Raw genomic sequence first — 15,381 nt, 5'->3', positions numbered from 1 at the left:
ACGCACACCCTTTCTCTCCACCTCGTCCATCCACCCGCCGACGGGTGCAGCACTGCACATGTTTTCACTGTGCTTATGTATGTCCCGGGCCAAATATTCTTATGGTAGCAGGTGCTGCAGGTGCTGCTACTAATGCTAATTTGGGCTAGTATTCGTAATAGAGTAACGATTCAGGTACTAAATACTCATAAGTAACGATTCAGGTACTAAATACTCTAGGTACTAAATGCTTTCTTTCTGAGTTTTTTTAGTTAATTAACAGCAGAAGCTGATTAAGCTATTTATTAGTGGAGGAGGTGATTTGATTTTGTTATGCGTTTGATGATAGCTGAGAAATAAGGAAGGGAGGCAGCGAGAGTCTGAAAGCGCTGTGTCGAAGGGCAAACAAATTATCAGCCGTTCTGCCAGGCCAGTCTCCAAGTCTCCACCCCTGTGCTGCAGTACGCTCTGTTTGGGTTAGGTCACCTTGGATCACTCCGGCTGACTCTGGTGTCTGACTCCAGGGTTTCTAAAGCCCCGGGGATGATTTCTTTGTATAAGCAACATGATGAGAATGGTGGTATTTTTTTTTTTTTTTGGTTTCAGCAACATTGCAGTTCATGGTTCACCATCATCCTGCTCTTCAAAACAAAGTCTCAAATGATGCTGAGGGGCATTTCCCCATTGGCTTATAATTAGAGCACTCTCCTTCTTGTTCACAGTCACTATAGGGACCCTTTCCTTTTGGTTCAGAATTGCTAAAGGGTTTATGATTCTTTTTAAAGCTTGTATAGAAATCCTGAATGGCATTCTCTTATTGGTTACTGGCTTATAACTGCTTTCCCATTGATTCTAAAAGGACTGCAAAGATTGAGAATTGTTATGCGACTGTAAATCTCGACTTTTTTGAGAGCTGGAGTGTTCATTACAGCTCTGTAGGTGCTGGCTACCAGTGCAAGATGATCATAGAACTTAGCACATTTTGCACAATGATCCTGACAGTGGTGTATATCTTACAGAATGGATATAAGAGTCCTTTTTTTCTCATATCCATTATACACTTCTAGAACTACACCTATTTCTGCCAAAATTGTAATGTAAATGTAACATTTTTGATGAGGAAATAACTGAGGAAAGAAGTGAAGTACACTCCAGTAATAGGTATACTTACATGTGCAGTAGATGTTATGTATGTATTTTGCTTGGAATGTATGTTTTTTCTGAAAACTCAGGTTTATTTTTATATACATTTTGTAGTTATGTAATATGTAGTTATTATAGTAAGTTATACTTATGTACTTATAAATAAAAATGTTCTAAAACCTCATTATGGGGTGTTGTGTGTAGAATTCTGAGGGAAAAGGACTGTAACATAACAAATTATGGAAAAAGTGATGCGAAGTGAATACTTTCCACTGTATCATTGGCATTGATAGCCTAGCAGCTACGTAACCATGTGTTGTGCACTGCAAATCACTACTTCACTTATATAAAGAAGGACTGAGAGAGAGGACCGGAGAGAGCCTGGTTGTGAACAAGCTGGTGGTGATCCAGACAGCATGATTTGGAAGGCCAACTGACTGAATATTAAATTCAGTCACTCACTTACTAACCATAAACAGCCCATACCCATGTTGCTGGTGCTGAAGGCCATCCTGGCACATTGGGTGCGGATTGGGGATCACAGGGCACACACTAACACCCTTAACGCACTCACTACTACAGTAAGAGAAAGTGAAGTGAGTGTCATTGTGATACACAGCATTTGTGTATCTCTACTTTACTAAAGTGTTTACATTTGTGGAGACTTTTTACTTTTACTCTGTGTCTCCCGCGACACATCAAAAGGATATGATGTATACGAAATATAAGCACGCCAATTTGCCTTAACATCCATGTTTTTATTTGAGACATTTTTTCAAAGTTGTAGAAATGAAGGACTCTTTTTAAATACCTCTTGCGCCTGCCTCAGCGATTTTTGTCCAAATAGAAATTAGCTAATAAATGCTATTTTATCCATTTCAATTTGATGGCTGTGTTTGCCATTTCAGTGTAGTCATTTAGCTAGTTGTTTCCATTTTGTAATATGCTATGTTTTCAGTGCTGCCAGATCCTAAATTTATAAGGAATCTAGCGCAGCATAAAATTATCGAATTTTGAAAAAAAAATGATCGTACACAAGCAGTATCCATTCAGAAAATCTGCTTCAATAACACATTAACACTATAATAGATTAAAAATGATAGTGTTTAATGTGAGTTTTACTTACAGAAGGTATTTAGCAAGGCAACTCAGGCACTGCATTATGGGATATGTAGTTTGTGTGTTGTCAGTGTTTCAAAACACCTATATCTATATTAAATGTCTTTGCAGTAATTGTCATTGTGAAACACTTCAGCACAGCACACGGTGCACACAACGAAATGTTTCCACTGCTTTTAACCATCACCCTTGGTGAGCAGTGGGCAGATGTGGCAGGCGCCCGGGGAGCAGTGTGTGGGGACGGTGCTTTGCACAATGCCACCTCAGTGGCACCTTGGCGGAATGGGATTTGAACCAGCCACTAGGCCACCACTGCCCCGGATAAGGCTGTTTGATAAATGTCGTAAAAGTACATATATGGTCATTTAAATACTTATCAGTGGCAGAGTAATTAATGGCATTCCACAAAGAAATTATGACAAAAAATTACCTAAAATGCAGTAAATTAAAATGAGACTTTGAGCCACAACAAATCACTCTACTTTAACTTTTGATACTTAAGTACATTTGAAGACAAATACTTTTGTACTTTTACTCAAGTAGAAATTTAAATGGAGGTTTACCCTGGGTAACTCTACTTTTAAAGTGTTAAAGTATTTGGTTTTGTGTACTTCGTCCACCACAAATGTTTTAGAATCATGTATGGTCATGGTATGGCATAAGCTCAGTCCATCTAGGGCCAGATCTTGGCTTGGCTTCTTCAAGGCCTGCAGTGCAGGCTGCTTGGATTTATGAACAATGTGTTGTTTAGGTTTTAGCGCTGATGCTAATTGGTGCTAAGGGCTAGTTTTCCTCCAGCTGGGGAAAAGGAGTGTTGGTTCCCATGACCTATATGGTGCCTTACATATGCATCAAAAGAGACCGTCACACACAACTACACACATGCTCTCTCTTTCTTTGTGTCTGTCTCTCACAAACACACTCACATTCTCTGACTTTCTTAGTGTCTCCTGCACTCTTTCTTCTCTGTCTGTGTTGCTTTCCATGTTGCTCTCTGTTTCTCTCTCTTTTACACACACAGACACACACACTCACTCACACACACACCAGGGACGTGTGTGGTGCTAAAGGAAGCTGAACTAATGTGGAGTAGATTGCTTCTCCTGCCCTTTGATTTGAGGCTGAAGCCGAGGCCCGGCTGAATTTGCGGTAATTTAAATTGCTCGGCCTGAGCACAATTTGACTTGGGTTGGGGCACATTATCATGCAGGGACGGTCATTATGGTCATTAAATTGATTGCGCCCTGCTCTTCCTTCTGGGACCTGCTCTGTGATTGACTATGATGTTGCAGGCTAGATATCTCAGAGGCACTCTCAGTCCTCTCGTTTTTTCTCCCTCCCATCTTACCTTTCACCGCACCTCGGTTTATTACCCCTATTTACCTCTTTTGTGGCTTTTCCTATATTTTATTCTGTTTAATTTATTTTTGGCACCTAACAAGTGCTCGTAATACAAGTGAACATGTGGCACATAATTCTGTGCTTTCTGTAGTTAATTCTGTTCTTTTTTGGACTAGTAGGTGTAGTGAAAAAGATTGCATAAGCAGGGATTGTGCCTGTTTAGACCCTGTTAAGCAAACTGTGCTGCACATGAGGACACTGTGCCTCTTTCCTGCTCTTCTTGCCAAACTCGTCTGTTGTATGGGGACCGCTTTTTGAACAGCAATGTTAAGTCATTCCACAGATGCTCAGCTGAATGGGGCTCAGCCTCTCCAGTACATTAACCTCTTTGGATTCATGCCACACAAGTGTTGCTCTTGCTGTACATCTGGATCCCTGGCCTGTTTCAGGACGAATCCCCTTGTAAGTGTGCCTGTTGGCTTCATGTTCTTTTCCATGGTATCTTCAGTTCAATCAAGCCCCAGAAGAATTATAATGTCCTACATCAGAATGCATTGCTAGACTTTGACGTGATTTGGTAGAGCTGTACCAAATACATTTGTTAGCACAGAGGCCTGATCATAGGAGCCCTGCTTTTGCAGATTTCAGCCTCCCTGTCATAGGAATGCTTATAAAAATGTTGACATTCTTCCATGCAACCCAAGCATTTTAAGTATGTGTGTGTGTGTTTGCATAGGTGTCACTGTTTAATAGTTGCTGTAGGTTCTTAGTATGACCCTTGCTGTAGGGTTCATTAATGGCAAAACATAGATATATTTAATTTTAACATTTTTAGTTAGGAAAGGTCATTGAACAATTTTAAAAGCTCACAAATCCTTCTCTGCCATCATCCATCTCTCTCTCTCTCTCTCTCTCTCTCTCTCTGTCTCACTGTGTGTCCCTGAGTGTGTGATCTCAGTAACCTCCTGTCTTGCTCTGTAATCAGACTCAATGACACAGCCCTTGCAGCACCACAGATTTAGTGACCTATGCAGCTTTTTGATTAGGTGAGCAGGTTTCCACATCACCGTACATAAATTGAGAGGCAGTGTGGGGGCTGCGGGACGGTATCTGTTGAGTTGTTTATGCCCTGTATGTGAGCTTGCATGCCTTCTCTATTGAAGGGTTTAAATGTTGTGCTGCGACAAATTTAGCAGCTGACCTGGCAATGTCATGCAATGCCTCCTTTGGAACCACAAATGTCTTTTGATAAAATTGAAAATGCAGTTATCCAAATGTCATGATAATCTATATCGACTTTTCCTGTGTATCTCTGCATGTAACATTATATTGTGGTAAGAATATCTGTTTTGAATGGCAGAAAATAAAAAGATCTTATTAGTCAAATGTGTGTTGTTTTATAAACTCTGATGCTCTGAGTTTGTAATTAGCCACACTTGTTTAATTAGAGATTAATTAACAATTTGGAAGTTTATTAAAAATGGTAAATGGCAGTGCTTTTGTATTTATAAATCTTTTTACTTAATGAAAATGTTTAATTGAGCCCAGAAAAAGGATTGTGGGGGTGGAGGAGTGCATCCACAGGGCTTGATGACTTTTGTTGAACTACTTTAGACTCAAAACAGCAGCTGTCAGTCACATCCCCTTGTCAGTCACCTCACAGCTTGTCATTATATTTGTGTGCTGGGTGCCTTTAAAGCAGCTTAAAGAGGAGGAGAGCTGAACTGATCTGGGATCAGTGTCGCCGTTTGGCCTTCTTAAAGTGAATGTTTCTCGTCTCTCACTATTTAATGTCCTGAATACTCAGCATCCTGAAATAGCCCATCTGGCCTACCTGGTTGGTCCTGATTCGACAGATTCAAAGTAACCATACACTTGGAGCGATTTAATTAAAGAAAGATTGACGTTCTCCCTCACACAGTCTCTCTATCTGTTTCCTTTAAAACTCCCAGCCTTCCTTCACCTCCCTGGTATCATCAGTTCTTCTATTCTGCCATTTAGCTGATTCTGAGCAATGGAGCCTTTGCAGGATTTTCAGGGTGACCCTGTTGCCACAGCGAGTAAGGAGGGGTGGGGCCAATCCGAATAATTGAGAGGCCGACACAGAAAAGGAGGTGAGAGAGGAGTGCGGCGGGAGATTGACAGGTGGAGGGAATGTGTGACTTTGTGAGAGAGAATTAGTTAGCAGTATTGAGTCATGTGAGTGTTAAGTTCTAAAGTGTGTGTGCTTGTATGTATGGTTCTGCACTCTCTTTTGATCTCCGGGAGGAACTGGAAAAGATGTGGTGACGTTTCTCCGCCCGCTGAGGCCGCTCCCCTCAAATCGGCTTGCGCCGACATCTCAAGTTGAGTGTGACTGAGTTCTGATCAAAGCTCACAGCTTTTGCTGGGTGACACTTTCTCACCTTACCCCGGTGGCTCTCACCCTTGGCTTACCCCCCCCAACCTCCTTTCGTCACGGCCGTCATCTGCCTGCTACGTTGATCAATCTTTAGTGGAGCCATGGAAACACATCCGTTGGAAGTGCTGTCATCCCTTACCTGGCACAGATAGGAGCTGGCTGGCTTTAGAGGACACATTAATATGACCGTCCCTGCCACAAGGAAGCAAGGCACTGCATCTGTGAGTGTGTTTGTGTGTGTGAGTGAGTGTGTGTGTGTGTATGTGCACTCCCTCTTCCTGCCTCTGCCATCTGCTGTTCTAACGCCAGCCAGGCATTGCTGGACACAACATGGCAGCTTCCTCGCTGACGTCATCGCTGTGGGCACTGGCATGCCTGCTGCCAACTTCTCTGCAGTAGAGGCCATTCATAAAGATTTTAACTCCAGACTCACAAGGCTTAAGCAAGTGTTGTGTAAAGGCCATAAAATTACACCCAGATTTGCTCCCCGTGCTATTCTTATATGACTGCAAATGTAAACAACATTTCGTCTTTCATAAAGCCCCTGCTGTGAAAATCCCAGAGGAATTCCTTCTATACTCATATTACAGTCATGTGTGTTAACACGTTTTAGCACACCTGCTCCCTGTCTTTCAGATGTATTTTACATAAAAACAACATGGGAGATATTTAGGTGCTATAGAAGGCATTGCATTGTGGATTCAAGTGGAATTTATTTAAGCACTTGGCTTGATAGTGGTGTGGTCCTGAGATGTCCATAACAGACATCACAATGTCAGTCGATGCTCCCAGGGGGTACTACAAGCAAAGAAAATGGATGCAGAGGGAGGAAGGGAGGAGATGGATGATCTGACAGGAGCAAATCGTCCAGAATGAGGATATAAGGTGTGTGAGGGCTGTCAATCATTGCTATGTGCTCCTTCATTCTTTGTTCATAAAAAAATCCTTATATTCTGGGTTTATTCTTAGTAGGTACAGGTTCCTTTTTTGTTTGTGTTTCTTTATTTCTGCAAATTCTAGAGATGTACTGTTACAGTGCCATGAAAATAGGGCCCCATGTAATATTTGGGCCAATGTTTGTATTGTTGTATCCAGAGAGGCAGACGAGTCACTGGTCTCAGAGCAAGAAAGAGAAACATGGAAACTACAAGACACACTTTAGTCAGGACTAAATCTTTTTTTTTTTCTAATATTAAAAATCCGACCCAAACACATGTCTCCATTTTTAATATTGACAAAATCAGATACATTATGAGAACACATTCAAGACAAAATTCCCCTTAATTTGATCAGGGGGTCCAAACTCCTCCATCAGGCATGCAACCTCGAGCTCTCCAACATTCTCATTAACGGCGACTTGCTTCTCTCTCGCCACTTAGCTTACATTTTGAGTAAGTTAAATTCACATTTGGCCCCTTTATTCCTGACTTTCTCATTATGTCGTTTCTCTCCCTGCACCCCTCTCCAGAGATTAGTGGCCACTTCAGTGGCGTTCTCTGTGAAAGGCTTGTTTTATCTCGTGGTGTCACAGACTGTCCGAGAGCCTGTGAAGGTCTGCAGTTCATAGTAACTCGTATTGGAAAAGTTAGTTATTGTATCAGCAGAACTACAGCTTGGTTGAAAGTGTTTGTCAGAGCCAGAAGGTGGATGAAGGACACACACACAATTTGGTTGGGGTCTCTATATATGTGTTACTTTTTACATGCATATGGAATATGTGCTATTCATTGCTGTGCACAATAGCTTCATCACTACGTGCATCATACCCTTAATCTTCTAAAGAGGTGTGAAGGAGGCAACCAGAGGAAAAAACATGACAATATAAGTGTCATTCCTCCAAGAAATGAGGCACAATCAATGCAATTGCCTGTATTTACTGAACTAAACCAACTTCACAGGGACCAACATTTACTGATGTTTAAGTGTGACTAATTCAACGGTTCCCTCGTGTTTGTTTTACTAATGTTTCATTTTTGTAAAAAGGTGTTACCAGACTGTGCCTACACCTAACCTTACCACGACTGGTGATGGTCAGTTTCCACTAGTGTGAAGCATGTTTCACTGTCATTTTATTACTCAAGGCGTTGTATACAGTTGAGACCAAAATTATTGGCCTTCCAGGAATTATGGAACAGGCTCCAAGGAACCGTGCACCGGAGAGGGTCTACTGATACACACCATACCAAAGACAAAGGAAATCAGTCTGGAGAATAGTAAGAAGATAGAAGAGGGGGAAGGCTGATCTGGAACTGGTTATGTACATGGATGTTGCTTATGTTTGGTGAAGAAAGGGAGGTGCCTTCAAACCACAATTAAACATGGTGGTGGGAGCATTATGCTGTGGGGCAATTTTGCAGCCTCAGGCAAAGGGAGCCTTGTTTGGGTGTCATTTTTGACACTAATGTACGGCAGGATTTGGAGGACTCCATGTGTGCAATGAGAGAGCATACTGGAGCCACAGCAGCTAAATTATTAGCAATGAGGTGTGGTGCATTGGACATGATGTTGAAAATATGTCATTTGTGCAGTCATGTCACTAGCCATTAATGGTCATGGATGGCATTAGTACTGTTGTGGTATGTGTGCATTTTACCGAATTTTTATAAAGCATTTTCGTCATTAACTGAAAACATAAAGATACTGGATCATTGGGTGGTTTGCCCAGTTGCCCCCCGTAATTACCACTACACTTAATGTTACCAAACATGCCATTACAGTCATTCTGGGTAAAAGCGTCATTTAAATGAATAAATTCCATCTTTTAGGACACAGCTAGAGACCTAAAGTTGGTTACGAAGCTTGAAGCTTCATTTACGTCCAGCAACCAACGGTTTGTTAGCGGTCACTGCGCAAAGGTTATACTGGAAGTTCTGCATCAATGCACATTCAATGCAAAAGAACACAGAATGACATTTTTGTATCTAGTTCATGTTTTCACTTCACAATTACAATACCAAAACCCTAACAAATTCCGGAGCGCTGATTGCAGGCCATGCCCCGCTTGATTCCTTTTTTAAAAAATGTAAGTTCCGGATGTGTTTGGGTTTTGGTATTGTAATAGTCATGGTCTTCGTCAGGAGTCAGTGGGACTCTAAGTCATGTTTTTGGATGTTCATGTTTTCAGGTGGTGTGTGAGTGTGGACTGTCCCCGTGTGAGTGATAACTTTCCCGTTCCCATTTCAATGTCCCCTTCTCCCAAATGTTTGTTTGTCCAGTTTAAAATAAAAGAGTGGCAACCATCCGTGCCTGGGTCCTCCCCTTTTTTGTGTCATGACAACTATGGCAAAATCTGGCTTGTTAAAGGCTTCTGAAATAGTCCAGCACATTCAATTTAATATTATTCACAATTGTTCCACATAAAGTACACTGTTCAAACAAATCACTGAAAGCCCACAAGGACACAAAGAGGGTGTTTGTCATGCCACATGAATGTAGGGATGAGACACAGGCACTTGACTTTTAATAATTTAACACGGTGTGAGAGACAAAATACATAAACGCAAAACAGTACACAGGTCAAACCATCACCAGTGCACAGCAGTGGAGTGTGGGCACTACAGTTCTCTTAAAGGGCCACCCTACTTTTAACCCTGAGGCATCTGAGGATGACTAGGGCCCAAACACACATGTTGATGAGTGCATTCCGGTGTTCAAGAAGAACCCCAGTCTTATGGGGTATAAATGTCCAACTGCAACTGTCTACTAACATTCAGAACATACAGTTGATGAGAAACTGTCTTCTGTTTAGACATTGTTAATGTTGTTAATGACTATGGTAGCTGTAAATGGAATGGAATGCTGTGTTCATTAATGCAAGTCTATTACCTTTAAAGGTCTATTGATTATTAGAAAACCATTTGTTAGTATAGAGATAGTATAGATAATACAATTTGTATTATATAGTAATACAATTTGTTAGTACAAAACAATAATGTTAGTATAGCTGAAAGCAGTTGTACAGATTAAGGAGGCAATAAAACTGGCCTTCAAACTAGTTTAGTATCAGCAGTATCAGTATTGCATTAGTGAATGTGGGTTTGACTTCATTATTTATACCTTTGTCATTATTTATTTAGTTTATTTCAACTTTAAACTTCATGTTTTTTTCATGTTACTCTTGCCTTTTTGGAAATTTGTATAGGATGCATATATTTTTAAATTTCTACTTTCATTTCAATCATTGTTGATGCTGATAGGTGTCCATGATGGTGGCCTTTGCCATTTATTTAGAATAACACATTGAAATACTCAGAAAACCCTTCTTCTGGGGATTGCCTTGCCACCGTTCCGAATTGTTGCTCAGCAGATTCAGCAAACACACACCTGCATGTAAGTGCCTTGTCAGTGTATATGGGGGCTGGATTGCCCTCGTTTCGAGCGAAGCGTGCGTTTAAATGGCTAGTTTGGCTTTCAGTGCGACAGCTTGTCACCAACCCTGCAGTGACAGGTCATTAAACTCACAGTCAGAGCAACATGCAACAAAAGCCGGTGAAACGAGTTACTTGTGTTTAGCTTTATGCCTGTTAAGCTTTCTGCAGAGTATTCCGTTTACACGGCACTCTATACTAACAACCATGGAACTGAGGCTGGGTATTCAGTCACCAATGCCGTATCGATATTGACTTTTTAGACCTGATGATTTGCCTCATTTTCCCTGTGTGTTATTTCAATCAAAGTCTGTCTCTGTTTGTGTTGGGCTCACTGCTCACTGAGTAAATTGTCCAAATTTGATTCTGTGTTGCGTGTGTGTGTGTTTGTGGTAGGTAATGTGTTGTAAATGAGCAAATGCAGGTCTTACTTGTTCAGTGTGGATCCATAAAGCATCTGCCATGCCTCATGACAATATGTTACCTCTTCATTACACATACACACACTCTGTACTATGAGGGTCCATCGCAGATGCCGTCTAGGAAACAGGTGGTCAGCTGACAGAACACAGATTCCAGGCTGACACTCGGAGTGACACAGGGCCAGTTGGAATTTAGTGAAGTGAAGTCTGTTACTTGGGTCGTGTCCTCTGTTGCCGTTATTCTCTTCTGTGTTTTTTGTGGTTATCATGCTTGTGATGTGTGCGTGTGTGTGTGTGTGTGTGTGTGTGTGTGTGAAACTGAGAATCTGCAGTGTGTGTTATCTCATCCTGTAGATGGCAAGTTAAGTGGTGACACTTTCTGGCTTAATCAGCCTAAACAACACTGTTGACCTCATCTCTCTCTCTCTCTTTCTCTTTGCAGGTGGAGGTTCAGATGATGGCGAGGGTGTGTGTGAGGGTGATTACGGCGTGCCACCTCTGCCGGTGACGGAGAGTATACAGCACATGCGCATCATGGAGGGCGTGTCCCGCTCGCTGCCCTCCTCCCCCCTTCTCTCCCACCAGGCCCTCAACATGCGCCTGCACTCCAGCAAGCGTCTGCCTGGTAAGACTGATCCCAGAGTAACACACCTACACTCAGGGTGGACAAGCAAACATCACCTGTGCAAACTAGCCTGTTTCTAAATTTGTATGGTTTCTAGGGAAGTCATGAGACAGAAATCATACAAATATGTTTTTATGTGATGGTTTACGGCCAGTGGGTTTGGTTTATTGTAATTAAATGTACAGGTTTAACTTCACCAGTATTCACCATATAGGTTCACTTTGTAAAAGTGATAGTGATACAGATACCGATTGCAGTACTGAGTCTAGGCCCGAAAATAATATCAAGTTCCCCCATAGATAAAACAAATACTATGTTTAGTTGTACAATAAAACAATAGATTAAATGTACATATAAAGTGATGAAAACAAGTAAGAAATACAGTTGAATTTTCTTCTACATTCAGAGACTAACCATGTGTGGTACCTTTAACATGACTTCCCAGGGGTTAGAAGACTAAGACTACCACCATTACCTCTAGCGGTACAAAGTGGTATTACAAGACTAGGTGGGCTGCCGCAAACTGGATAGCATATTTACATTTACAGCATTTATCAGACGCCCTTATCCAGAGCGACTTACAAGTCTCCCTGGAGCAACTTAGGGTTAAGTGTCTTGCTCAGGGACACAATGGTAGTAAGTGGGATTTGAACCCGGGTCTTCTGGTTCATAGGCGAGTGTGTTACCCACTAGACTACTACCACCCATTTCTGCAACACAATACATTTCTTAGTTACTTCTGTCTATCTGATTTATATGTTACTTTTATACAGTAAAATACATACTCTTCCAACAACCAAAATTATTTTTTGGATACCTGCAAGCTCACATACCTGACTTCATATATAAGGGAAAATAATAAGCTGTAGCTAGTGTTATCATGTGTTTTGTAATCCTTCAATTCCAGCAATAATGAAGTGCAAAACTGATGTGAAGTTTTAAGAAGCTACAAAACCCATGCATATTTATAAGGTCTAATAATAAATCATTGTGAAGTTTATTGTGAGGTTTATTGTGAAGCACACTCCATTCTGAGACATCACATTCTTCACACATCAACCATGTTATATTAAAAAAGCATCTGTGAGATAAATTAGAAACACCAGCTATCTTCCATATTCCACATTTTAGTTCTTTCCTAACTGATCATATGTGAACATATCACATCCCATGAGCCTTACTGGCTTTGACTGCTGCAGACCCATTTCAATGCTCAGTTGACGTCCCATGGCCATTAGGTCAGCATTGTCTACCCCTTTCAATTTTAGCCTGCCCTGCTGCTCACAACCTGAGAGACACTGAAAAATACAAAGGCGCGTGCTAGCATGTGTGAACAAATAAAAGTGATGATGGTAGTCAGTGCATGAAGTGAAGTGATTGTCACACGTGATACACAGCAGCACAGCACACAGTGCACACAGTGAAATTTGTCCACTGCATTTAACCCATCACCCTGAGTGAGCAGTGGGCAGCCATGACAGGCGCCCGGGGAGCAGTGTGTGGGGACGGTGCTTTGCTCAGTGGCACCTCAGTGGTACCTTGGCGGATCGGGATTCGAACCAGCAACCTTCTGATTACGGGGCCGCTTCCTTAACCGCTAGGCCACCACTGCCCCATGAGAGGGGAGAACAGGATATGTGTTGCAATGTGTAATCTGTGTGTAATTCCATGCTGACTTTTTACAACTCATATGGCTCTTATGACATTACTGAACCTGTAAGTGAAAGTTAAGTGATTGTGATTGTGATACACTGTAGCGCAGTAGACGGTGCACACAAAGAAATGCATCCATTTCCCCAGTGTGTGGGGACGATAACCCATCACCCTTAGTGAGCAGTGGGCAGCCATGAAAGGCGCCCAGGGAGCAGTGTGTTGGGACGGTACCTTGCTCAAGGGGACCTTAGTGGCAGCTTGGTGGTTTGGGATTTGGGATTGGGACAAAATCTGATAAGGGTCACTACAGACATGAAATTATGATCTAAGGCAGGAAATAAAGACCCATTTAGGGAGCTGGAACCTTTATAACATATGTTCCAGCTCCATTCCTCATATTATAATTTTTTTTCTCCAACCCTTGGGAATAGTACACACCCAATGAAAGTTTGTTGTCTAATTATACTAATTAAACTGTGACAGTAGGACAGAGTTAGGAGATTTTAGATTGCAGCTCTTCATGTGGCCACCAGGGCATGCTAATATGATGTCCTTTCTTGTGATATTTTTATTCCCTCTCTCCTGTCCCCTGTTGAGAGAGAGAACAGCTGGAGGAGTGTTTATCCTGCATTAATATTTCAGAGATTTTGATAGTGTTTTCAGAAGGAGCTTGCTTTCATGATTGTCCTCACTGGCGAGGGTGCCATGTTCATTGAATGGGTGCCTCTATTTATGTGCGTGTGTGTGTGTTGTTTTTATTGGAGAATGGGAGTTCGAAATTGAATTTTCCCAGTAAACGAAGGTTCCCTATACACTGCATAACATCTCCTCAGAGCTTCTTTTTTTCTTTTGGTTCTAGATCATTTGAATCCTGTCTGCTTGGCTCTGCTCCAGATTCTGCGTTTTTGCATCAACGCATTGTATTTTTTTTTTTCTGCACTCATTTCGTCAGCACCATTGTTCTGCTCCAGCGGTGTCTGCATCCTCCCACAATGGCCCGTTTTCCCCCAACTAACAAACACACATGTGTGTCTTTGTCGGAGTGTGTGTGAGCTTTTTCTGTTTACTGTCTGGGTTCATTTGCATTTGAGGCACATGCACTACAGGGTGTCATTGCAGGGTTATTTTTTGCATCGAGAGGGTGATTTCTTTTTCCACAATGTCAATGTACAATTTCACATTTATACTGATATTCCATTCTTGTTGTGTGCACACATTTCTAGGTAATTTTTGGATCTACTTGATCAGTTCTATGTAATAGACTTAAGACACAATTAAATGTAGTTTTCTTTTGTCCAAATTCACACTCATTAGAAATAAATAAAACAGCATTTGCTGATGGGGATTTTATGTGTAGGGAAGATGTTCATTGGCTGGAGTGACACAGAGTGATGGATTGACCTGTTGGCAAATCAGGTTTTGTGCAGAAATAAAACGGTTTCTTTATTCTTTTGATTTTTCCTGCGCTGGCCAGCGGGAGGCCGTGCTCTCCATTCTAATGAAGGCAATCACTGTGACAGAGAGAGACAGAGCGCTTGAAAGACTAGAGGTTAACCTCTCACCTCCAGCCCCCACACACGGGCCCAATTACATTAATCGCATCCACATTGGTAGATCATTTTCCAAACGCACCCATTAAAGAATAACGTACATCATGCACGATCACACGTTCCCTACATTTATGTCCTGCATAAATGAGACAGTTACGATGCAGCTTCACTCCATTCCTTTAGGATCTTAATCACTACTTCACAGGAACTGAGGATTGCATTTCGCTTGAAAAGATGCTGATCTACCGTCCGGTAGGAGTCAGGAACCTGCCCTGCTCTCTGTCGTTTAGAAAGAAGAGAGTGTGTGGAAGAGAGATAAAAATAGCTATAATAGGGTGGCAAGGCATGGGTGGAGGAAAGAATGAACAGAGTGTTACAGAGAGGCAGATGCACGTTTGTAAGCACAATGCCATCCTCCCAGTTACCACACATGTACACACCCTGGCGTGCATACACACACCCTACTATTATACTGCTGACCCAGTGGACGAAACTTTAAATAAACTTTATAGTTTTTTTCCTGTAAAAAAGGGATGCACCACATACACGTCACATGTAACATACCATGAGTCTTTTTCTGAAATTGAGCAATGGTGCAGAAATACAGCCACTTTTAGGCAGTCACACAATGTGATTTCGTTGTGTGTAGATGTTGAGTGAAAGAGTGAAAGAAAGAGTGAATGTGTAGTGTTTGTGTCCTCTGCATTTATCCCATTACCCTTAGTGAGCAGTGGGCAGCCATGAAAGGTGGCCAGGGAGCAGTGAGTGAGGATGGTACTTT

General features: G+C 41.8%; 1 protein-coding gene across 5 annotated transcripts in view; it reads left to right on the top strand.

Annotated features, from left to right (window-relative positions):
- The window catches only part of tanc2a (tetratricopeptide repeat, ankyrin repeat and coiled-coil containing 2a), a 126,445-nt gene that overhangs the window by 68,925 nt on the left and 42,139 nt on the right, over positions 1-15,381 (top strand). For all 5 annotated transcript variants that reach the window (XM_028985248.1, XM_028985249.1, XM_028985252.1 and 2 more), the window contains one exon: positions 11,215-11,397. In XM_028985248.1, the coding sequence (XP_028841081.1) occupies positions 11,215-11,397 (183 nt within the window). The remainder of the gene's footprint in view (positions 1-11,214; positions 11,398-15,381) is intronic.

Source organism: Denticeps clupeoides, chromosome 7, assembly GCF_900700375.1.
Source record: "Denticeps clupeoides chromosome 7, fDenClu1.1, whole genome shotgun sequence".
Classification (NCBI taxonomy): domain Eukaryota; kingdom Metazoa; phylum Chordata; class Actinopteri; order Clupeiformes; family Denticipitidae; genus Denticeps; species Denticeps clupeoides.
Note: the sequence above shows the minus strand (reverse complement) of the source record. Positions and strands in the feature narration are given on the sequence as shown.